This window comes from Capricornis sumatraensis, chromosome 23 (assembly GCF_032405125.1).
Source record: "Capricornis sumatraensis isolate serow.1 chromosome 23, serow.2, whole genome shotgun sequence".
Taxonomy (NCBI): Eukaryota; Metazoa; Chordata; class Mammalia; order Artiodactyla; family Bovidae; genus Capricornis; species Capricornis sumatraensis.
The window spans coordinates 6,323,499-6,348,483 of record NC_091091.1 but is presented as its reverse complement, the minus strand read 5'-3'; the positions used below and the strand labels follow the sequence as shown (position 1 = coordinate 6,348,483).

The 24,985-nt window shown below is 36.9% G+C and overlaps 1 protein-coding gene across 14 annotated transcripts in view; it reads right to left on the bottom strand.

Moving 5' to 3' along the window:
* Window positions 1–24,985, bottom strand: part of PCDH15 (protocadherin related 15) — an 874,382-nt gene that overhangs the window by 144,057 nt on the left and 705,340 nt on the right. For all 14 annotated transcript variants that reach the window (XM_068961317.1, XM_068961319.1, XM_068961315.1 and 11 more), the window contains 2 exons: window positions 22,775–22,884; window positions 19,421–19,561 (listed from right to left, as the gene is read on the bottom strand). In XM_068961317.1, the coding sequence (XP_068817418.1) occupies window positions 19,421–19,561; window positions 22,775–22,884 (251 nt within the window). The remainder of the gene's footprint in view (window positions 1–19,420; window positions 19,562–22,774; window positions 22,885–24,985) is intronic.

The window sequence follows — 24,985 nt, the reverse complement described above, 5'->3', positions numbered from 1 at the left end:
AAGGAAAGATATACCCATTTAAATACTGAGTTCCAAAGAATAGTAAGGAGAGATAAGAAAGCCTTCCCCAGCAATCAGTGGAAAGAAATAGAGAAAAATAATAGAATGGGAGAGACTAGAGATCTCTTCAATATGGCATGAGATGGCATTCAAGAGGTGGGAAGAATACACAGAAGAACTGTACGAGAAAAGATCCTCATGACCCAGATAATCACAATAGTGTGATATCTCACCTAGAGTCAGACATCCTGGAATGTGAAGTCAAGTGGGCCATAGGAAGCATCACTATGAATAAAGCTAGTGGAGGTGATGGAATTCCAGTTGAGCTATTTCAAATCCTAAAAGTTGATCCTGTGAAAGTGCTGCACTCAATATGCCAGCAAATTTGGAAAACTCAGCAGTGGCCACAGGACTGGAAAAGGTCAGTTTTCATTCCAACCCCAAAGAAAGTCAATGCCAAAGAATGTTCAAACTACTGCACAATAACACTCATCTCACTAGAAATCTCATCTCATACTAGTCAGTAATGCTCAAATTTCTCCAAATCAGGCTTCGATAATATGTGAACCATAAACTTCCAGATGTTCGAGGTGGTTTTAGAAAAGGCAGAGGAACCAGAGAACAAACTGCCAACATCCACTGGATCATCAAAAAAGCAACAGCGTTCCAGAAAAAAAAAAAAAATCTATTTCTGCTGTATTGACTATGCCAAGGCCTTTGACTGTGTAATCACAGTAAACTGTGGAAAATTCTGAAAGAGATGGGAATACCAGACTACCTGAGCTGCCTCTTGAAAAATCTGTATGCAGGTCAGGAAACAACAGTTAGAACTGGACATGGAACAAAAGAATTGTTTCAAATAGGAAAAGGAGTACATCAAGGCTGTATATTGTCACCCTGCTTATTTAACTTATATGCAGAGTACATCATCAGAAGTGCTGGGCTGGAGGAAGCCGAAGGCGGAATCAAGATTTCCAGGAGAATTATCAATAACCTCAGATATGCAGATGATACCACCCTTATGGCAGAAAGTGAAGAACTAAAGAGCCTCTTGATGAAAGTGAAAGAGGAGAGTGAAAATGTTAGCTTAAAGTTCAGCATTAGGAAAACTAAGATCATGGCATCCAGTCCCATCACTTCATGGGAAATAGATGGGGAAACAGGGGAAACAGTGGCTGACTTTATTTTGGGGGGGGGGCTCCAAAATCACTGCAGATGGTGACTGTAGTCATGAAATTAAAGATGCTTACTCCTTGGAAGAAAAGTTATGACCAACCTAGATAGCATATTAAAAAGTAGAGACATTACCTTGCCAACAAAGGTCCATCTAGTCAAGGCTACTGTTTTTCCAGTGGTCATGTATGGATGTGAGAGTTGGACTGTGAAGAAAGCTGAGCACTGGAGCATTGATGCTTTTGAACTGTGGTGTTGGAGAAGACTCTTGAGAGTCCCTTGGACAGCAAGGAGTTCCAACCAGCCCATCCTTAAGGAGATCAGTCCTGAGTGTTCATTGGAAGGACTAATGTTGAAGCTAAAACTCCAATAATTTGGCCACCTGATGTGAAGAGCTGACTCATTTGAAAAGGCCCTGTTGCTGGGAAAGATTGGGAGCAGGAAGAGAAGGGGACGACAGAGGATGAGATGGTTGGATGGCATCACCGACTCAATGGACATGAGTTTGGGTAAACTCCTGGAGTTGGTGATGGACAGGGAAGCCTGGTGTGCTGTGGTCCACGGGGTCGCAAAAAGTCAGACACAACTAAGCGACTGAAATGAACTGAACTGAACTGAAGGATGGACCAAGCAGTATTGAGAATCCCACAGAACTTGAGACACTGAAAACTTCGGATAATTCAATCTATTTACAATCTTCCTATGTGATACTCTCCTCCCTATTTATTTCTATTATTTAAACATAATGCTGAAATTTACTTTTGTCTAGTTAATGGATGGGAAGTTTTATTTTTTCCTCTTCAAGGTAGTCAACCAATAAGTTTGTTTTTTGTTAAAGCTGCCAAAATAGAACATGTCACAAAGAGAAAAGAACATTTACATTTTTAATGAGCTAGAAATAAGTAAAATCAATATAACAGCTAATTAAATCTTTAGCAAAATATTAAAAAGACTGTGCTGACTTAACCTATAGAGAAGACCTGATCTTAACTATATAACAACAGAATGTCAAGGGCCAATAACTGCACTCCAAATCAAAATGAAGACAATGTGTTTAGCCGCAAATTCTGACATTTCCCCACATTTTAAATTTTTATTAAAGTATGGTGTATTTATAATGCTGTGTTATATCCCATATTTTAATTGACTAAAATGGCCTTTATGCTTATGCTATATAGGTAGTGGCTTCTTAAGTTTCCAATTCTGAAAACATTGATATTTCTATGATATATACACATGACTTGACAGATTTTGCTTCTGTACGTAGTTTCATTTGTATTTTTAAGGCTTAGATTGCCTCTGTTGAAATGTGGGGTGTTTTGAAGCAAAAGGCATCGAGTTTCTGTTGCATAGTTTTGGAGCTTCCTTATTAATCAAATGAGAGCTGCTCCGTGAAATATAATATAAAGTTGTAAAAGTATTTGTGTGTGATCTCTCACTTTAAATGCAGATCAACCCCAATTAAATTTCAGACTCAAAAAGCAAAAAAAAAAAAAAAGGAAGAACTATATTCATTAAACAGACATTCTCATGAAGAAAGGAAATTATATCTCCTGTCTTTAAATTCTGGAACTCAATCATAGATGTAAGACTCTCAGACTATTACATTGATAATAAAAGCATTATAAAATGTTTTCCACATGAAACATGACTTTTTATGCATAACACATGTGAATAAATGCATGTAATCTACATTTTAATTTAGAAAGCTTGACCGTATATCTTTGGTATCATTTCAACAAGTCTCTTTTGGGATCAGTGGAAGAACGTGGCCCCAGTGCACTTAGCTTCAGAAATGTATTAAAATTCTATAACCATTTTAAAATCACATTTCCAAGCAAAGCTATTTTCACAATTCAATATTTTCTTGAATAGTTAAATTTTTGCTTCTTTAAAAATATAATTGTTTCAACTGTGTATTTATATAAAATGCTTACAGTGTTTGAGACAAAATAACATAGAGGATTTATGGCATTAATTTTCATATAGTAGCCTCTAAATTTGAAGTAAGAAAGCATGAATACAGCTTCAAAACTCTGGTAATATATTTACAGTACAGATATAAGGCTTTGAACATACCTGGGATTTTAGGACTGAAAAAATAACATGTGACATACTTCAGTGTTGTTACCTAAGTTATATAAGGATTGCTTTTGCAAGTCAGTCGATCATGAGTAAAGAGTCATTAGCATTATTTGTCATAGACCTTCTGTTTGGAACCAGATTACCCAGGGAAATGAAACATATTACAAGCTTGCACCCTAAAGAAAAATCATAAAATGAAATCAAGAGCATTTGAGTTGTTTTAATATTAGTTTAAGGTTTATCTTAATTGTCCTGTCATTTATTCCTGATTAAAAGGCTAGCTATTGCATCAAAACACAATGATATATTTATACAAAGCTACAGTTTTTCTTTCACATTTAAGGATAAATGCAATTATTACTATAAAAGAAAAATTGCATTTCAATTGTGGCATTCCATATATCAAACTTAGTTATAATAAAATTGCATATTTTGTATTATTGCTTTCAGTTCAGTTCAGTTGCTCAGTCATGTTGGACTATTTGTGACCCCATGAATCGCAGCACGCCAGGTCTCTCTGTCCATCACCAACTTTTGGAATTCACTCAGACTCACGTCCATCCAGTCAGTGATGCCATCCAGCCATCTCATCCTCTGTCGTCCCCTTCTCCTCCTGCCCCCAATCCCTCCCAGCATCAGAATCTTTTCCAATGAGTCAACTCTTCTCATGAGGTGGCAAAAATACTGGAGTGTCAGCATTAGCATCCTTCCTTCCAAAGAAATCCCAGGGTTGATCTACTTCAGAATGGATTGGTTGGATCTCTTTGCAGTCCAAGGGACTCTCAAGAGTCTTCTCCAACACCACAGTTCAAAAGCATCAATTTTTCAGCGCTCAGCCCTCTTCACAGTCCAACTCTCACATCCATACATGACCACAGGAAAGACCATAGCCTTGACTAGATGGAACTTAGTCGGTAAAGTAATTTCTCTGCTTTTGAATATGCTATCTAGGTTGGTCATAACTTTTCTTCCAAGTTGTAAGCATAATTTAATTTCATGACTGCAATCACCATCTGCAGTGATTTAGGAGCCACCCCCCCCCAAAAAAAAAAAAAAAAATCTGACACTGTTTCCACTGTTTCCCCATCGATTTCCCATGAAGTGATGGGACCGGATGCCATGAACTTCGCTTTCTGAATGTTGAGCTTTAAGCGAACTTTTTCACTCTCCACTTTTACTTTCATCAAGAGGCTTTTTAGTTCCTCTTCACTTTTTGCCATAAGGGTGGTGTCATCTGCATATCTGAGGTTATTGATATTTCTCCCGGGAATCTTGATTCCAGCTTGTGTTTCTTCCAGTCCAGCGTTTCTCATGATGTACTCTGCATATAAGTTAAATAAGCAGGGTGACAATATACAGCCTTGACGCACTCCTTTACCTATTTGGGACCAGTCTGTTGTTCCATGTCCAGTTCTAACTGTTGCTTCCTGACCTGCATATACATTTCACAAAAGGCAGGTTAGGTAGTCTGGTATTCCCATCTCTTTCAGAATACACCCAGTTTATTGTGATCCACACAGTCAAAGGATTTGGGATAGTCAGTAAAGCAGAAATAGATGTTTTTCTGGAACTCTCTTGCTTTTTCTATGATCCAGTGGATGTTGGCAATTTGATCTCTGGTTCCTCTACCTTTTCTAAAACCAGCATGAACATCAGGAATTTCATGGTTCACGTACTGCTGAAGCCTGGCTTGGAGAATTTTGAGCATTACTTTACTAGCATGTGAGATGAGTGCAATTGTGCAGTAGTTTGAGCATTCTTTGGCATTGCCTTTCTGTGGGATTGGAATGAAAACTGACCTTTTCCAGTCCTGTGGCCACTGCTGAGTTTTCCAAATTTGCTGTCATGTTGAGTGCAGCACTTTCACAGCATCATCTTTCCGGATTTGAAATAGCTCCACTGGAATTCCATCATCTCAATGGCTTTGTTCGTAGTGATGCTTTCTAAGGTCCAGTTGACTTCACATTCCAGGATGTCTGGCTCTAGATGAGTGATCACACCATCGTGATTATCTGGGTCATGAAGATCTTTTTGTGCAGTTCTTCTGTATATTCTTGCCACCTCTTCTTAATATCTTCTACTTCTGTTAGGTCCATACCATTTCTGTCCTTTATCGAGCCCATCTTTGCACGAAATATTTCCTTGGTATCTCTAATTTTCTTGAAGAGATCTCTAGTCTTTCCCATTCTGTTCTTTTCCTCTATTTCTTTGCATTGATTGCTGAAGAAGGCTTTTTTTTTAATCTCTTCTTGCTAGTCTTTGGAACTCTGCATTCAGATCCTTATATATTTCATTTTCTCCTTTGCTTTTCACCTCTCTTCTTTTCACAGCTATTTGTAAGGCCTCCCCAGATAGGCATTTTGCCTTTTTGCATTTCTTTTCCATGGGGATCATCTTGATCCCTGGCTCCTGTACAATGACAGGAACCTCATTCCATAGTTCATCAGGCACTCTATCTATCAGATCTAGGCCCTTAAATCTATTTCTCACTTCCACTGTATAATCATAAGGGATTTGATTTAGGTCATACCTGAATGGTTACTGGTTTTCCCTCCTTTCTTCAATTTAAGTCTGAATTTGGCAATAAGGAGTTCATGATATGAGCCACAGTCAGCTCCTGTTCTTGTTTTTGTTGCCTGTATAGAGCTTCTCCATCTTTGGCTGCAAAGAATAGAATCAATCTCATTTCGGTGTTGACCATCTGGTGATGTCCATGTGTAGAGTCTTCTCTTGTGTTGTTGGAAGAGTGTGTTTGCTATATCCAGTGCATTTTCTTGGCAAAGCTCTATTAACCTTTGCCCTGCTTCATTGCATTCCTAGGCCAAATTTGCCTGTTACTCCAGGTGTTTCTTGACTTCCTACTTTTGCATTCCAGTCCCCTATAATGAAAAGGATATCTTTTTTGGGTGTTAGTTCTAAAAGGTCTTGTAGGTCTTCATAGAACCATTCAACTTCAGCTTCTTCAGCATTACGGTTGGGGTATAGACTTGGAATACTGTGATATTGAATGGTTTGCCTTGGAAATGAACAGAGATCATTCTGTCATTTTTGAGATTGCATCCAAGTACTGCATTTTGGACTCTTTTGTTGACCATGATGGCTACTCCATTTCTTCTGAGGGATTCCTGCCCACATTAGTAGTAGATATAATGGTCATCTGAGTTAAATTTACCCATTCCAGTCCATTATAGCTCACTGATTGCTAGAATGTCTACATTCACTCTTGCCATCTCTTGTTTGACCACTTCCAATTTGCCTTGATTAATGGACCTGACATTCCAGGTTCCTATGCAATATTGCTCTTTACAGCATCAGACCTTGCTTCAATCAGCAGTCACATCCACAGCTGGATATTATTTTTGCTTTGTCTCCATCCCTTCATTCTTTCTGGAGTTATTTCTCCACTGATCTCCTGTAGCGTGTTGGGCACCTACTGACCTGGGTAGTTCCTCTTTCAGTATCCTATCATTTTGCCTTTTCATATTGTTCATGGGGTTCTCAAGGCAAGAATACTGAAGTGGTTTGCCATTCCCTTCTCCAGTGGACCACATTCTGTCAGACCTCTCCACCATGACCTGCCCATCTTGGGTTGCCCGGCAGGCATAGCTTAGTTTCATTGAGTTAGACAAGGCTGTGGTCCTAGTGTGATTAGATTGAATAGTTTTCTGTGAGTATGGTTTCAGTGTTTTTTTTTTTTTTAACATAAGGATAAAAATGGTTATCACTTTGTGGTAGAAATATTGACATATCGTTCTGTTGAAGTTCTCTTGGACATAGGCTCCTGGAAATCTTTTTATAACCAATAACTTTCATCCTGAAGACCCAAGAGAGATTGAGTTGGTCAAGGGAGGTAGAGAATTTTTATAGTGCTATATGTCATTACAGGCTTCTCACATGGCACTAGTGGTAAAGATAATGCCTGGCTATGCAGGAGATGCAAGAGATGCAAGTTTTATTCCTGGGTTGGGAAGACCCCTTGTAGTAGGAAATGGTACCCTACTCTAAAATTCTTGCCTGGAAAATTCCATGGACAGAGAAGCCTGGTGGGCTACAGTCCATGGGGCCACAAATAGTCAGACATGACTGAGCCACTGAGCACATATCAATTATATCTCAATAAATGTAGAAGAAAAGCATTTCTTCAGCTATATTATGCTCTCCAAACTTACCTAAATGGTGAGTTTAACAGGGACATATAGAATTTAGTTATAAAACCCTATTTTTTCTTTTTTGCTCTCCCTTTCATCCTGCTGACTTGAGGTGGTCTTTTTCCTGCTGTTATAAAACCTCAAGAGAGCATAATTTAAAAAAAAAAAGACACAAAGTACTATTATCACATTGTTTTTTTTTTTTTAATATTCTCTATTTTAACATTTTAATCAATACTTCAAATGTCCTTTAAAGGTAAAACTTTTTCTTCCTTCCTAACTAAGATGAGCTCCTAGAAAGTGTCCTGCCTTTGGAGAAGAGATTTATATTTTAATTACCTCTTCACCTATTCTTTTCTCCAGGGGATCTTCACAAATCAGGGATTGAACTCAGGTCTCCTGCATTGCAAGCAGATTCTTTACTATCTGAGGTACCAGGGAAACCCCACCTATTTGCTAGCAGTTGTTGTTTTTTTCAACACTGTGAAACATATTGGAATAAATAATCCAAATTAACATAAAACATTTGTTAAGGAGCAAATTCAACCAACTCTAGACTGTATAGTACTGGAGATTGAGGAGGAAAGATTGGTAAAGTAGGCAGGAAATTTTTTACTTAATTATTGAGAAATGGTTTGAACACTTTTGAGTCAGTCCTGTGTTTAAAACAGATTTTGTCAATGGGGCACTTTCAGCATTGGTGTGGTCTCCTGCTGTAACTTTAGTTTAAGAAGTGCTTTTCAATTACAGTTGACCTTTGAACAACATGGGCCAGAACTGCATGTGTCCACTTATTTTTCCATAGATATTTTGTAATCAGAAATTTTACAGTACCATACAATCTAGAGTTGGTTGAATTTGCATTTAACAAATGCTTTCTGATAATTTGGATTATTTATGCATCTTGTATTCATTCATTTGATCATATATTTATTATATTGCCCACTGCTTTTAGAGAAGATTAATGAAATGTAAAAGATAAAATTTGGTATGTAAGAGATAGGGGAAAATGTATCTAGAAGCCCTGGATGAAAAATCTGAAATATTTGAGGGAAAATTTAGTCCTAAACTTGGTAAGAGTTATCACAGTGCAAAGACCTAAAAGGGCTGCATTGTACCAATTCTCTTACATTAATTGACTGTGAAAATGATTCCCCCGAGTCCACAAATATTTCAAATATCCCTGGATTAAGATATGCATTTACGGATTTGAGGAAGATGATTAAGGTGACAGTGTAATATTTAATTATTCCCGCATCCTACTCATTAATAAAAGACAGAGATTTGCAGAGCCAAATACTGGGAGAAAGTATCCCATGAAATTGGCAATTTTAAAAAGTGACATAATGTCTTGCAGGAATGTCTCCATTTTGAGAAAGATTTGCTGTCACTTGTTTATAAAAGTGTCAGGCCTTCTAAGCAAAGTTCCCCCCTATAATCCACTCATGTGCAGGTTTTACCTGCCCCTACACAGTATAACCTTAAGGCTTGAAATTTAGGGAGCTGCATTGCTTTACTGATTGCCATGCTGTTGTTTTTGTTGTTGTTGAGTTACTAAGTCACGTTCAACTATTTGGGACCTCATGAACTTCAGCATGTCAGGATGCTCTGTCCTTCACTATGTCCTGCAGTTTGCTGAAATTCATGTCCATGGAGTTGATGATGCTATCTAACCATCTATCCCCTGCTGCCCCCTTCTCCTTCTGCCTTCATTCTTTCCAAGCATCAGGGTCTTTTACAATGAGTTGGGTCTTTTATAATGAGTTGGCTCTTCACATCAGGTGGCCAAAGTATTGGAGCTTCAGCTTCAGCATCAGTCCTTTCAGTGCACATTCAGGAAGATTTTGATTGACTGGCTTGATCTCCTTGCAATCCAAGGGACTCTAAAGAGTCTTCTCCAGCACCATAATTTGAAGGCATCAATTTTTCAGCATTCAGTCTTTTTTGTGATCCAAATCTCACAACCGTACGTGACTGTTGAAAATATCATAGCTTTGACTTTACAGACTTCAATTGGCAAAGTGATGTCTCTGCTTTTGAACACACTGTCTAGGTTTGTCATAGCTTTTCTGGCAATGAGCAAGCCTCTTTTAATTTCATGGCTGCAGTGATTTTGGAAACCAAGAATATTAAAATCTGTCACTGCTTGCACTTCTTCCCTTTATATTTGCCTACACTGATACTCCTGCTAATACTTTTGTTGAAGGTAGCAGGGTCCTTGCCTCTGACCCAGAAGTGTGTTTATTATCTTTTATAAACATCCATAGAACTATGAAGGTGAAAGTTGTTCAGTCATATCTGACTCTTTGCAACTCCATGGACTATACAGTCCATGGAATCCTCTAGGCCAGAATACTGGAGTGGGTAGCCTTTCCCTTCTCCAGGGTATCTTACCAATGAAGAGGTCAAACCCAGGTCTCTCACATTGCAGATGTATTCTTTACCAGCTGAGCACAAAGGAAGTCCAAGAATATTAGAGTGGGTATCCTCTGTTCTTCAGGGGATCTTCCCAACCCATGAATGGAACCGGAGTCTCCTGCATTACAGGTGGATTCTTTACCAACTGAGCTATCAGGCAAACCCGATAGAACTATAATGGGCAGAATTATTAACTCCTGTAGTTATTTTTGTGAGTATTCTCCTGCTTTAATATCTTCTTTCCATTACCAAGCTTAAGTAGGGTAATAGAACAGCAAATCCAAGTCCACAGATAATATCTACAACTAAATAAGACAACAAGCTAGCCCTCAGATCACAGAATATGAGCTACTAGGAAAACAACTGACAGAAACTAGAGCTCTGTACTAAGTGTGTGATAAGTGTGCACATTAAGTGTGCAAGTGTGGTAAAAACTATTTTTAAGGGAGTTCAAAGAAGATTAAGGGTTTCTGTTGGCCCTGAGAGCTGTTGAAACTCAAAATTACCAGTATGCACTAAGTGGAGAAGTTAATAAGTTCTATGGACACAGTAGCAGTACAAAACTTCACACTAAGGAGAAAGGGACAAATTGGTGAAAGTAGAATAGAAATTGAACAGAACAGGCACTATGGGGGACAAGAAAAGGAAATGCCTTCAAGTTCAATGGGAGTGCAGAAGAAAGCAAACTAACTTCCAAAACTGAAGGATAATTTTTAACATTTATGAAAATGACTGAAATAGATATTTTAGATCTGGAAATTAGGAAAGCTATCCAGAAATTATTCCAAAAGATGAAAAAGATAAACGACAGAAAGACATAAAATTCAAAAATTAGGAAAAGATCATGGTAACAAAAAATAAATAAATAAATACGGAAGAATAAGCAAATTAACAAGTCTTAAACGATAAAGGCATTTTTTCAGTTCAGTTCAATCTCACAGTCATGTCCAATCCTTTGCAATTCCAGGGATTGAAGATTCCCAGGCCTCCCTGTCCATCACCAACTCCCGGAGTTTACCCAAATCAGTCCATTGAGTCAGTGATGTCATCCAACCATCTCATCCTCTGTCGTCCCCTTCTCCACCCACCTTCAATCTTTCCCAGTACGAGGGTCTTTTCAAGAGTCAGTTCTTTTCATCAGGTGATAAAAGTAGTGGAGTTTCAGCTTCAGCATCAGTCCTTCTAATGAATATTCAGGACTGATTTCCTTTAGGATGGACTGGTTGGATCTCCTTGCTGTCCAAGGGACTCTTAAGAGTCTTCTCCAATGCCACAGTTCAAAAGCATCAATTCTTGGCACTCAGCTTTCTTTGGAATCCAACTCTCACATCCATACATGACTACTGGAAAAGCCATAGCTATGACTAGATGGACCCTTGTTGGCAAAGTAATGTCTATGCTTTTTAACATGCTGTCCAGGTTTTTCATAACTTTCCTTCCAAGGAGTAAGCGTCTTTTAGTTTCATGGCTGCAGTCACCATCTGCAGTGAATTTGGAGCCAAAAAACTAAAGTCTGCTACTGTTTCCACTGTTTCCCCATGTACCTGCCATGAAATGATAGGATCAGATGTCATGACCTTAGTTTTTGGAATGTTCAGTTTTAAGCCAACTTTTCACTCTCCTCTTTCATTTTCATCAGGATGCTCTTTAGTTCCTTTTCACTTTCTGCCATAAGGGTGGTGTCATCTGCATATCTGAAGTTATTGATATTTCTCCTGGCAATCGTGATTCCAGTTGGTGCTTCTTCCAGGCCAGCATTTCTCCTGATGTACTCTATATAAGTTAAATAAACAGAGTGACAATATACAGCCTTGATGTACTCTTTTTCTGATTGGAAACCAGTCTGTTTTCCGTGTACAGTTCTAACTGTTGCTTCTTGACATGCATACAGATTTCTCAGGAGGCAGGTGAGGTGGTCTGGTATTCCCATCTCTTTAAGAATTTCCCACAGTTTGTTGTGATCCACCCAGCCAAAGGCTTTGGCATAATCAATAAAGCAGAGATAGATGTATTTCTCGGTCTCGCTTTTTCGATGAATCAACAGATGTTGGCAATTGGATCTCTCTGGTTCCTCTGCCTTTTTTAAATCCAGCTTGAACATCTGGAAGTTCACGGTTCATGTATTGTTGAAGTATGGCTTTGAGAATTTTGAGTATTACTTTGGTAGCATATGAGATGAGTGCAATTGTATGGTAGTTTGAGCATTCTTTGGCATTGCCTTTCTTTGGGACTGGAATGAAAACTGACCTTTTCCAGTCTTGTGTCCACTGCTGAGTTTTCCAAATTTGCTGGCATATTGAGTGCAGCACTTTCACAACATCTTCTTTAAGGATTTGAAATAGCTCAACTGGAATTTCATCACCTCCACTAGCTTTGTTTGTAGCAATACTTCCTAAGGCCCACTTGACTTCACATTCCAGGATGTCTGGCTCTAGGTAACTGATTATCATGATTATTTGGGTCATGAAGATCTTTTTTATATAGTTCTTCTGTGTATTCTTGCCACCTCCTCTTAATACCTTCTGCTTCTGTTAAGTCCATACCATTTCTGTCCTTTACTGTGCTCATCTTTGTATGAAATATTCCCTTGGTATCTCTAATTTTCTTGAAGAGAACTCTAGTCTTTCCCATTCTATTGTTTTCCCCTATTTCTTTGCATTGATCACTAAGGAAGTGATCAATCCTTGCTTATCTTGTCTCTCCTTGCTATTCTTTGGAACTATGCACTCAAATGTGTATCTTTCCTTTTCTACTTTTCCTTTGGCCTGTCTTCTTTTCATAGCTATTTGTAAGGCCTCCTCAGTCAATCATTTTGCCTTTTTGCATTTCTTTTTCTTGGTGATGGTCTTGATCACTGCCTCCTGTACAATATCAGGAACCTCCATCCATAGTTCCGCAGGAACTCTGTCTATCATATCTAATCTGTTGAATTTATTTGTCATTTCCAGTGTATACTAGTAAGGGATTTGATTTAAGTCATATCTGAATGGTCTAGTGGTTTTCCCTACTTTCTTCAATTTACATCTGAATTTGGCAATAAGGAGTTCATGATATGAACCACAGTCAGCTCCTGGTGTTTTTTTTTTTTTTTTGCTAACTGTATAGTTTCTCTATCTTTGGCTTCAAAGAATATAATCAGTCTGATATCATTATTGACCGTCTGGTGGTGTCCATGTGGAGAGTCTTCTCTTATGTTTTTGGAAGAGGGTGTTTGCTATGACCAGTGTGTTCTCTTGGCAAAACTCTATTAGCCTTTGCCCTGCTTCAATCCATACTCCAAGGCCAAATTTGCCTGTTACTCCAGTTATCTCTGCAGAAGGCACTAGCAACCCACTCTAGTACTCTTGCCTGGAAAATCCCATGGACAAGGAGCCTGGTAGGCTGCAGTCCATGGGGTCGCTGGGAGTCAGACACGACTGAGTGACTTTACTTTCACTTTTCACTTTCATGCATTGGAGAAGGAAATGGCAACCCATTCCAGTGTCTTGCCTAGAGAATTCCAGAGATAGAGGAGGCTGGTGGGCTGCTGTCTATGGGGTCACACAGAGTTGAACATGACTGATGCAACTTAGAAGCAGCAGTGGCAGCCAGGTATCTCTTGACTTACTATTTTTGCATTCCAGTCCCCTAGAAAGAAAAGGAAATCTATTTCGGGTGTTAGTTATAGAAGGTCTTGTGGGACTTCATAGAACTGTTAAACTTCAGATCCTTCAGCTTTATTGGTGGGGGCATAGACTTGGATTACCATGATACTGAACGGTGTGCCTTGGAAATGAATAGAGATCATTCTGTCTTTTTTAATATTGCATCCAAGTACCGTGTTTTAGACTCTTTTATTGGCTATGATGGCTACTCCTTTTCATCTAAGGGATTCTTGCCCACAGTACTAGATATAATGTTCATCTGAGATAAATTCACCCATTCCAGTCCATTTTAGTTCGCCGATTCCTGAAATGTTGATGCTCACTCTTGCCATCTCCTGTTTGACCACTTCCTGTTTGCCTTGATTCATGGACCTAACATTCCAGGTTCCTATGAAATATTGCTCTTTACAGCATCGGACTTTACATCCATCACCAGTCACACCCACATCTGGGTGTTGTTTTTACTTTGCCTACGTCTGTTCATTCTTTCAGGAGTTATTTCTCCACTGATCTCCAGTGGCATATTGGGCACCTACCAACCTGGGGAATTCATGTTTCAATGTCCTAACTCTTTGCCTTTTCTTTCTGTTCATGGGGTTCTCAAGGCAAGAATACTGAAGGGGTTTGCCATTCCCGTCTCCAGTGGACCATGTTTTGTCAGAACTCTCCACCATGACCCTTCCATCTTGGATGGCTCTATACAGCCTGGTTCATACTTTCACTGATAAAGGCATTTTTTAAAAAGATGCAAAAATAGTTCATAAACAAAAAGAGGAGCTATGAAAGTAAAACATATCCAACAGCTCATAAATTAGAGTGTTTTCTTTAAAAAGTCTAAACAAAATGAAGATATTTAGATTAGAGAGAAGGGGATAGAGAAGTTTTTCACTTTTATAATAAGCAACTCCATATTGAAAAATAAATTATTAAAACAAAAAAATAATAAAATAAAGAATTCAAAAAAACTTTTCTGAAGACTTGAATGGATATACTACATATATGCAGAAATAAAGTAGAATTGTCAGTATGGAATATATTCTAATAACAGAACTGGACATTAAAAAATAATAAATTATTTGGAAATTCAGAAATAAGACCAACACCCATTGGAAAAGAAAGAGATTTTCATTATACTTTTTGACATTAGTGCTTCATGTAAGAAGCAAATGCATTGAAATATTTAAGTCAGAGAAAGAAACTGAGTCAAGGGTTTTATATCTAGCTATATTTAGGTTCAATTATTAGGGTCTGTTCTTCCCTGGCAGCTCAGAGAGTGAAGAATCTGCCTACAATGTAGGAGACTTGGGTTCAATTCCCAGGTAGGTAAGATTCCCTGGAGAAGGGAATGATTACCCATTCCAGTATTCTTGCCTTCAGAATTCCATTGACAGAGGAGCCTGACAGGTTACAGTCCATGGGTTTGCAAAGAGTCAGACATGACTGAGCCACTCAAACTTTTTTTATTTAGGCCTCAGACAAACTTTGATTAATGCACAAGAACACAGGAAATGGTGTTCCTGTGAGCCTACTCTGGGGAGTCTGCTAGAGAACAAGCTATAGATAACAAAATGATTGATTATCTTATTGGTTTTAATAGGGGTAAAACACCATTACTTCAAATTAGATGTGTGGGAAAAGGAAATAAATAAAACAAGCATCGTAGTAAAAAATATTAAAAAAGTAGTATTTTTTTTTAAGGAAACTAAGTATATTATGTTAAGTAGAAGTAAGCATTAGAACAAGACATGGCTATCTCTTGATATTGAGGATTTTTTTTTTTTCTTTTTCAATTTGGGGAGAGTAATAAGGGTATTCTGATTAAGTTTTAAGAGTTTTTACCTTAAAGAGATACATATTGAAATATTTACAGAGGAACTATTATGTCTTTGTCCTGTTTCAAAATAATGATGTGAGACAATAAATGAAAGATTTCCTAAGATTCAGTGAAGTTGGTTATTTGATATGTTGAAGTTTATTATAATAGTTTGCAATTTTATTTAGGTTTGAAAGTTCCTTACTGAAAAATTAAAATGTTTTAAGAACTATTATCAAACTTTGTAAATGTATTCTAAAAACATTTGTACTTTATTAATTTGCATTTAAATACTATATTCTTTTATAGCATAGTTGTAAAGCTTAGTTTTTTGGGTGTTAGTTCTAAAAGGTCCTGTAGGTCTTCATAGAACCATTCAACTTCAGCTTCTTCAGCATTACTGGTTGGGGCATAGACTTGGATTACTGTGATACTGAATGGTTTGACTTGGAAAAAAGTTAGCTTAAAGCTCAACATTCAGAAAACGAAGATCATGGCATCTAGTCCCATCACTCCATGGGAAATAGATGGGGAAACAGTGGAAACACTGTCCGACTTTATTTTGGGGGGCTCCAAAATCACTGCAGATGGTGATTGCTGCCATGAAATTAAAAGACACTTGCTCCTTGGAAGAAAAGTTATGACCAACCTAGGCAGCATATTCAAAAGCAGAGACATTACTTTGCCGACTAAGGTCCATCTAGTCAAGGCTATGGTTTTCTCAGTAGTCATGTATGGATGTGAGAGTTGGACTGTGAAGAAGGATGAGTGCCGAAGAGTTAATGTTTTTGAACTGTGGGGTTGGAGAAGACTCTTGAGAGTCCCTTGGACTGCAAGGAGATCCAACCAGTCCATTCTGAAGGAGATCAACCCTGGGATTTCCTTGGAAAGAATGATGCTAAAGCTGAAGCTCCAGTACTTTGGCCACCTCATGCGAAGAGCTGACTCATTGGAAAAGACTCTGATGCTGGGAGGGATTGGGGGCAGGAGGAGAAGGGGATGACCCAGGATGAGATGGCTGGATGGCATCACTGACTCGAAGGACACGAGTCTGAGTGAACTCCGGGAGTTGGCGTGCTGCGATTGATGGGGTCGCAAAAAGTCAGACACGACTGAGCGACTGAACCAAACTGAACTGAAAGCTTGCTTTGAAAAGTATTTCATTAATAAATTCTTGGTAAAGAAATTACAATAAAATACTTCTTTTGAAATTTAATACTTCAAAATTAAATTTATTCTGTTTTTTACCTTTATTCATAGTAGAGCTAAAGATAATAGAGCAGTTGATTCTAAAGAAGAGATGAACCTTTAAATGATGAATTAATTAACCTCAATTAACATAATGCTATTATTATTTCCATAGTTAATGAGCAGAGTTTTATTGTAGGTCATTAACAGTTATTAATAAGTGAAACTGTGTTAGAAATACTACTTGGGTTTATATTTCAGACTCAAGAAACAAAGTCATGAAATGTTAATGACAATATTCAAAGCATTAGGCATTAAAGTAACATTTAGCTTTCAGGCTTCACACATTTCTGAGAGGATAATTCATGAATTTGCTAATTGGTCTCACTCTGCATGAATATAGGGCACATATATGTATACATGAGTATATAAGCTAAACTTTTATTAGTCTCAGATTTCCATTTAAATTACAGTAATGAGAACTAGTCTATTATACTCATATATAAGATATCAATATGTTTTTATTCCTAGAAATCAGACCTCTTTTTAAAATTTATTTTATTTTATTTTATTTTACTTTACAATACTGTATTGGTTTTGCCATACATCAATATGAATCCGCCACGGGTGTACACGTGTTCCCAATCCTGAACACCCCCCCTCCCACCTCCCTCCCCATAACATCTCTCTGGGTCATCCCAGTGCACCAGCCCCAAGCATCCTGTATCCTGCATCCTGCATCAAACATTGCAAAATGCTAGATTCTACAACTTAAATTCTTTCAAAGAAAGATGATAGATGGTATTCAATTAATTTTTACATTTATTTTTATTTGCAATAGGCAGCTTATGTTATGTAATTTAGAACTATTCTAACCTTTCAACTCTTGATTTAGTCAATTCAATTACAATTTGAGGCATTCTCTATATTTTCTAAAAATGCAATTGCCTCCAGTTAAATATTTTAAAAACTCAAATAACTGGACTGCTATTTTTAAACAACTTAGTTATCTAGTGATGAATAATCACTGAAAACCATTTAATGCCTTTAACTTCAAAGACATACTATATATAATCTGATGTTTTCAATGATTTGGTTGTGCTTTTACAAACAACTGTGCAGCCCGCTACATTCGACCAGTGAGTGAGATTTGAGATAAAAAAACAGATACATGAATTATTTTACGATCATCTGTTCAATTACAAACTGATACAGAACATTCTATAGTACATCTTTTGCTCTTACTTCCACTTTGTTCACTTTTCTCTTACATTGCTGGGGTGCTCTCTCTCTCTCTCTCTATCTGGCATTCATATGAGTACTCTTGCCCTGTCTCAGAGTCTCTTCCTCTTTCCACTTTCCTCTTTTAAGATGCTGACTGATGGAATGTTGTGAGAAGATGTCCACAAGTGGGCTCAGAGTAAGATGTGAATATTTTATTACCTGTTCTGTACTTTACACCTTCTCTGGGCATGTATCTGCTAGTGGTTAAATTAAATATGGTTTTCTTGGCTTTTCTAGGGTCTAAAAAATTTTCCCCTTCTTTATAATAGTTGACATATAACAATGTTAAGTGACAAAAAGATGGATTGTTTAACTTGCAAAGATGTATAATCTCAATCAATGTAAAAGAACAGTGTTTATCCCATTATCTGGCTTCCCTGGTGGTTCGTATGGTAATTGCCTGCGATGCAGGAGACCCGGATTTGATCCCTGGGTCTGGAAGATCCCCTGGAGAAGGAAATGGCAACCGATGCCAGTATTCTTGCCTGGAGAATTCCATGGACAGAGGAGCCTGGCAGGCTACAGCCCATGGGTTCAGAAAGAGTTGGGTATGACTGAGTAACTAACACTCCTTACTTACAGCTCTGGGCACATAGTGAGCACTTAACAAAGGAGTTGTTGCTATAAATAAGTTTAAAATTTGAGAAAAAAGTCCTTTGTCAAGCCATGTGTCTTGATTACAGTAATTATAGCACTTCATGTCTTCTCTCTTCACCATCCTATTATATTATCAGTGACATCTCTCAGAATCTACGCTGGTCCTCTTCATAAATTGGCTTTTATTCAGTTTTCTGTATACATAAACTATATTACACTGAAATGCTGAAGAAAGATTTTGGAGTCAAAAGATAGCTTAAATCTCCCACTTTTCATTTACTGACAGTGACATTTTTTAAAAAAATCACTTAACCTTTTCTTGTCTTTGTAGAATGGGAATAATAAATCTCATTTCCTAGAAATGGATGTGAATTAAATATAATGCTATGTATAAATTATAATAAATGTTAGTCATTCTTTTTGAAATGCATTTCCCTCAGCTCTCAGAAAATACAAAGTACCAGAAGCCACACAATTCAGGGAATGTAATAGTAATCCTGTGCCCATTAAAAATATACACTCCAAGGGGTTAGCCTTCACAGTGTGATTAAGAATAAGGTTTTTTTTTTTTTCTTTTAATGAAACATATACTGGCAATGATAGCATTTCAATAAAATTGTACAAAAAATTTGAAAATATTGTTATTACCTTGACATTTAAGGATTATGAAATCATTCTCTGCATTGCCATACTGTTGTTTTTTAGTGGCTAAGTCATATTTGACCCTTCGCAATCCCATAGACTATAGCCCACCACACTCCTCTGACCATGGGATTTTTCCAGGCAAGACTACTGAAGTGGGTTGCCATCTCCTTCTCCAGGGGATCTCCCTCACCCAGCGATCAAACCTGTGTTCGCTGCATCAGCAAGTGGATGCTTTACTTCTGAACCCGTGGGGAAGCCTGAATGGCCACGTGTCAATTCTTAAAATGAATGAGCAATCATCTTCAAGCGTTAATGAACAGCCTGCAATCTCCACTGAGGATTTTATTTTAGATATTTGTATTTCGTTGGAAAATAAGTAAAAACACCATAAAACTCTTGTAAAATTCTTAAATAACACAACTTACTTTTTGAAGGAACTCGGAGATTGGCGAGGACCACTTCCAGGGAATCAGCTTGAACTCGAAGTACATAGCTTGTCCTTGTTTCATAATCGAGAGGGGCATTCACGTAGATTACTCCTGTGATATTATTGATTCCAAACTTATCTAGAATCAAAACACAATTCCTTTGTCACTCTCTTCATACTATGAGGGAAAATAATTCTCTTTAAAAATCACTGTGATTTTAAAAACATGTATAATAAGAGTGACATATCAAAGTGACAAAATTAAGGCTTTGGGAAACTGTTTCAGCTCTAGAAATTATCAACATCAGTGTTTCCCTAAATGCATGATTTGAAATTCTAGGGGTTTTTTTTGCGATTGTCCTGGAAACTGATGTTTCTCTGGTCAATTAAGTCTGTGAAACAATGTATACTGAATTTTTCACCATAGATACACATTATCTTCTACCATAGCAAATGCTTCTAGAAGTCTTGTTTCCCAATGTTCATTGCAGCATTGTTTATAATAGCCAGGACATGGAAGCAACCTATATGTCCATCAGCAGATTAATGGATAAGAAAGCTGTGGTACATATACACAATGGAGTATTAGTCATTAAAAAGGATACATTTGAATCAGTTCTAATGAGGTGGATGAAACTGGAGCCGATGATACAGAGTGAAGTAAGCCAGAAAGAAAAACACCAATACAGTATACTAACACATATATATGGAATTTAGAAAGATGGTAATGATAACCCTGTATGCGAGACAGCAAAAGAGACACAGATGTATAGAACAGTCTTTTGAACTCTGTGGGAGAGGGAGAGGGTGGGATGATTTGGGAGAATGGCATTGAAACATGTATAATATCATGTAAAAACCAAATTGCCAGTCTAGGTTCGATGCAGGATATAGGATGCTTGGGGCTGGTGCACTGGGGTGACCCAGAGAGATGGTATGGGAAGGGAGGTGGGAGGGGGGTTCAGGATTGGGAACACGTGTATACCCGTGGTAGATTCATGTTGATGTATGACAAAACCAATACTGTATTGTAAAGTAAAATAATTGTAAAAAAAAAAAAGAAATCCACTTATTTTTGTTTAAATACATATTTTATGATGCTGTTGGATTATTATACTTTTCATGATTTAATATATCTTATTATCCTGCGGATTTAGTGTTCTTCTAAGAACATGAGGGAACTGGTACCCTACTCCAGTAATCTTGCCTGGAAAATCCCATGGACAGAGGAGCCTAGTGGACTACAGTCCATGGGGTCGCTAAGAGTTGGACATGACTGAACGACTTCACTTTCACTTTTCACTTTCATGCATTGGAAGAGGAAATGGCAATCCACTCCAGTGTTCTTGCCTGGAGAATCCCAGGGACAGGGGAGCCTGGTGAGCTGCCGTCTATGGGGTCACACAGAGTTGGACCCGACTGAAGCGACTTAGCAGCAGTAGCAACAGAAATACAAATATAGTTTAATATATTAGTTATTTTAAAATATTACTTATTATTTTAAATAGCTTAAAATATTTGGCCCTGAAATTTACTTTTTAGAATAAATTTGATCATACAGATTTGAGTGATGAGCAGAGTACATTGGCAAACTTTATAATATCCTACCTCTTTCACTCTGTCTTTTCCTCACTTTGGTTTTCTCTACAGCATTTCTAACTGCCTAAATACTATATATTCATTAGCTTGATCATTGTTCTTGTCCAGCACCTCTTACTGGATTGTTAAAGTCTACAATGATGATGATGATGTGTGTCCTCAGTTGTGTCCAACTCTGCAACCCCATGGACTGCAGCTCACTAGGCTCTTCTGTCCATGAAATTTTCCAGGCAAGAGTACAGGAGTGGGTTGCCATTTTCTTCTCCAGGGGATTTTCCCAACCCAGAGATCAAAACTGTGGCTCCTGCTGCATCTCCTGCATTGCAGACAGATTCTTTACCACTGAGACACTGTTTTGTTCAGTTCTTTCTCCTTAACTGCTGGAAGGTACTGAGTACATGATAAATGCTCAATAGGATTAGTAGACTAAATTGACAAGCAAATGAATTGAATGTAAAAATAATCATTGTGGTGGAGTGAGGATAATAATTAGAACCACCTGTCTATATTCCAGGAAGAGAACAAATTGAATCACAGAGAAAACTCATAAGAACAAATTGAGAAAACCATAAGCTTCAGTCAGATGTAAGTTTATGGCAAAAGGAAAGTCAGTAATATTTAGGGAGGAGGCATAATAGCAAAGGTGAAACAAAGTAAGTCAATAAGAAAAGTACAATATTTAGCACTTGCTTTAGGGGCAATAACTTTTAGTAATGATTGAAATACTTTTATTTATAAAAGTTGAAAACAACTTTCATAATTCCTTGCAAACTGCTTTACAATATTAACATCTCCTAATTTAATATTAAAATTCATGTGTTTATGAAACATATATTAGCTTTTTCTTAACCGCCTACAACATTCCAGGCCATTTAACTCATAAAAGGGAAAACCAGAGGACAACTAACTGTGGATAATAGGGAAAAAAAGAATCAATATGCTAATATAAAACTGAGTCACAAACTTATTCCCATAGGCTAGCAAGCCAATCTGTTCTCTGTGAAAAGGGATTGGTAGATAAAATGAAACTATTTATTTACTTACAACTGTTGATTATATGTTTGCTTTACTGAGGAATCACACAAAATGCACATGACTTTTATCATGCATGTGGCTCTCTGGTCATCCACAGTTATTTTTTTTTCCTAAAATATCTTCCAGATTAGCTATGACATTGGTTATATATGGCACAGAACAATGGTAAAAGACTACTATAGGAAATGATTATGACCAAAAGCTGAAAGTACATATGCATTAATTTTGAATAAATGTCATTAAATATCCCTAAATCAGGGGGAGGTGAAGGCTTTCAGAACTGGATATTGAGTATTCCCTAGTGGAAATTAATAGCCTTTGTAAATATAACTGGATTTTTAATCAGATTTAATGCATAATTATATTTAAGTTAGACACATCTTACTAGAAAGATAAACAGTAATGAAATCTGAGAGATTGTATGGGGACGGAGGTGGGAGGGGGGTTCAGGATTGGGAACACATGTACACCTGTGGCGGATTCATGTTGATGTATGGCAAAGCCAATACAGTATCATAAATTAAAATAAACTAAAATTTAAAAAATGAAATTTATTCCAAATCTAAGTATATTGTTTTATGATGAAAAGTGTTAGTCACTCAGTTGTGTCCAACTCTGTGCAACCCCATGAAGTGTAGCTTACCAGTCTTCTTTGTCCATGGAATTCTCTAGGCAAGAATGCTGGAATGGGTTGCCATTTGACTAAACATATACTCACCCTCTTCATTTCCTGCAACAATGGAGTATACAATGCTCTGATTGATGGCTGCAGCAGAAATTGCACCCACCATAGTCCCTCTGGTTGCAAGTTCACTTACTGGAGGAGGTCTGCAGGGTGTAAGAGAACATAATTTATTTGTATTGTCCATTTCCTCATGATGGAGCTTTGTTTTTAATAATAGAATATGTTAATTTGTGTTTGTTATTATTTGAATAGTACTATTTTTGAACTTTTCAACAAAATACCGCATTCAGACCCTAGGTCTTACAAAATGTGTTCAAAATTATGCAAATGTTCTTCATTAAGAATGTCTTGTCATCTGTACATTACTGCTTCAGCATCTCCAAAAAACTGTACAAAATTCATTTTGCTTGTCTCTGAAAAAACTTCTGAATAGAATGCAATAGGTAGATACAATGTGCTATCTCAAGTTGCTGAAGAAAAATATTGCTTTTATGTTGGTAATATTAGCGTATTTAAGCAAACGACCTTCAGATTCTTTCTAGTCTAGTCCTTATCCTTGCTCTACTATAAAACTTTAACTGTCCTAAAAGTATTTGAATGGATGAAATCATAAAATTAATATTTCTTTTGACTTATTTTACTTAGCTTTAACCATATTATGCTCCCCCATACAGTGATACTTAATTTTATTTATTTAAAACATTTTATTAAACTATAGTTGATTTACAATGTTATGTTAACTTCTGCTACATGTAAAAGTAACTCATTATACATATATAGTCTTTTTCTTTTTTTTTTCCATTACAATTTATTACAGGATATGGAATATAGTTCTCTGTGTTATATAGTAGGACCTGTTCTTTATTCATTCTGTAGTTAGTAATTTTCATGATACTTAATTTTAAAAATATATTTTCAACAACATATTATCTCATATTCTAAAATTCCATTTTATTTTACAATATTGGTCACTGTAAATAGGCTATTAAAACTTTATTTTCATAAACCAATGAAAATAATCTCACTTATAATTCACAGATACTTATATCATCCAGCTTCAACATATTTAGAAAATTTTTAAACAGAAAGTTCTGAATCTTGTTATAGTCCAATCAATCTAAGCCATCTGATTTCTATAAGATTTAGCCTCTTTTCTCAAACTGATAAGATAAATCCTACTGTCACTCTTTTATGTGGCCTTTTATCTTTCACTTCTTACTCTTTCAATATTATCCTTCATTTTTATCACCATCTTCTGAGTTTTTCTAATCTAATCTAGATTATATTACACAATTATATATTGTACTTAATGAAGCCTTTTATAACAAATTCTGAGCTACCAATATAGTATGAAAAATTAATTACTTGCAATCCTTCATAAACATCTTGTCCAAAATATTATGTTCTTTGCCACTGTACTCCATATACTTGACAGACTAAAATTACTTAAATGTAAAATGGCCTATCTTGCAGATAACTGATATAGCACCTAATGATGATCCACATCTCCACTGCATCGTCAATAACTATTTCTTGATAAAGTGTAAGAACTAATCTTTATGATTTTAATACAATTAAATTTATACATTTATTTACTTGTTTAATTTTGCTTCTCTCCATATTTTCTGTCGTCTTTTTTAATAGCATCCAGGTATAGTTTTGGATAACCATACTCTTTTATTATTAGTCTAACTGTTTTGGGTAGAACTGACTGACTCGATGGACATGAATTTGAGAAAGCTCTGGGAGCTGATGATGGACAGGGAAGCCTGGCATCCTACAGTCCATGAGGTCACAAAGAGTTGGACAGGACTGAGTGACTGAACTGAACTGACCAAATCCCCAGTAGATATGCATAGACACATTACCCAGCTCTGGCTAATGAGGGCATTTTACGTTTATTGCTCATGTTCATCTGTGACAGATGTCTCATGCAAACCCAATGAACGTCTTGACCAAGAATGTTACTGTAACCAATAAAACACACACACAAAAAAGTTTTGTTGTTGTTGGCTAGAATTTTAATGTTTGTGCCTATAAGAAATTTCTTGTTAACAATACCAACACAAATGGAATAACTAAAGGTTGAAAATATACCCACTACACTTTGATTAGTATTCTAAATGCTGTTATACTTAAAGCTGGGTAAACTCATCATTTCAGTTACTATTAGTAAAACAAAATTCTCCTGCATTTCTCCTTTTATCTAGTATTTCTGTCCCTTGAAATCAAGAGTTCCAATTT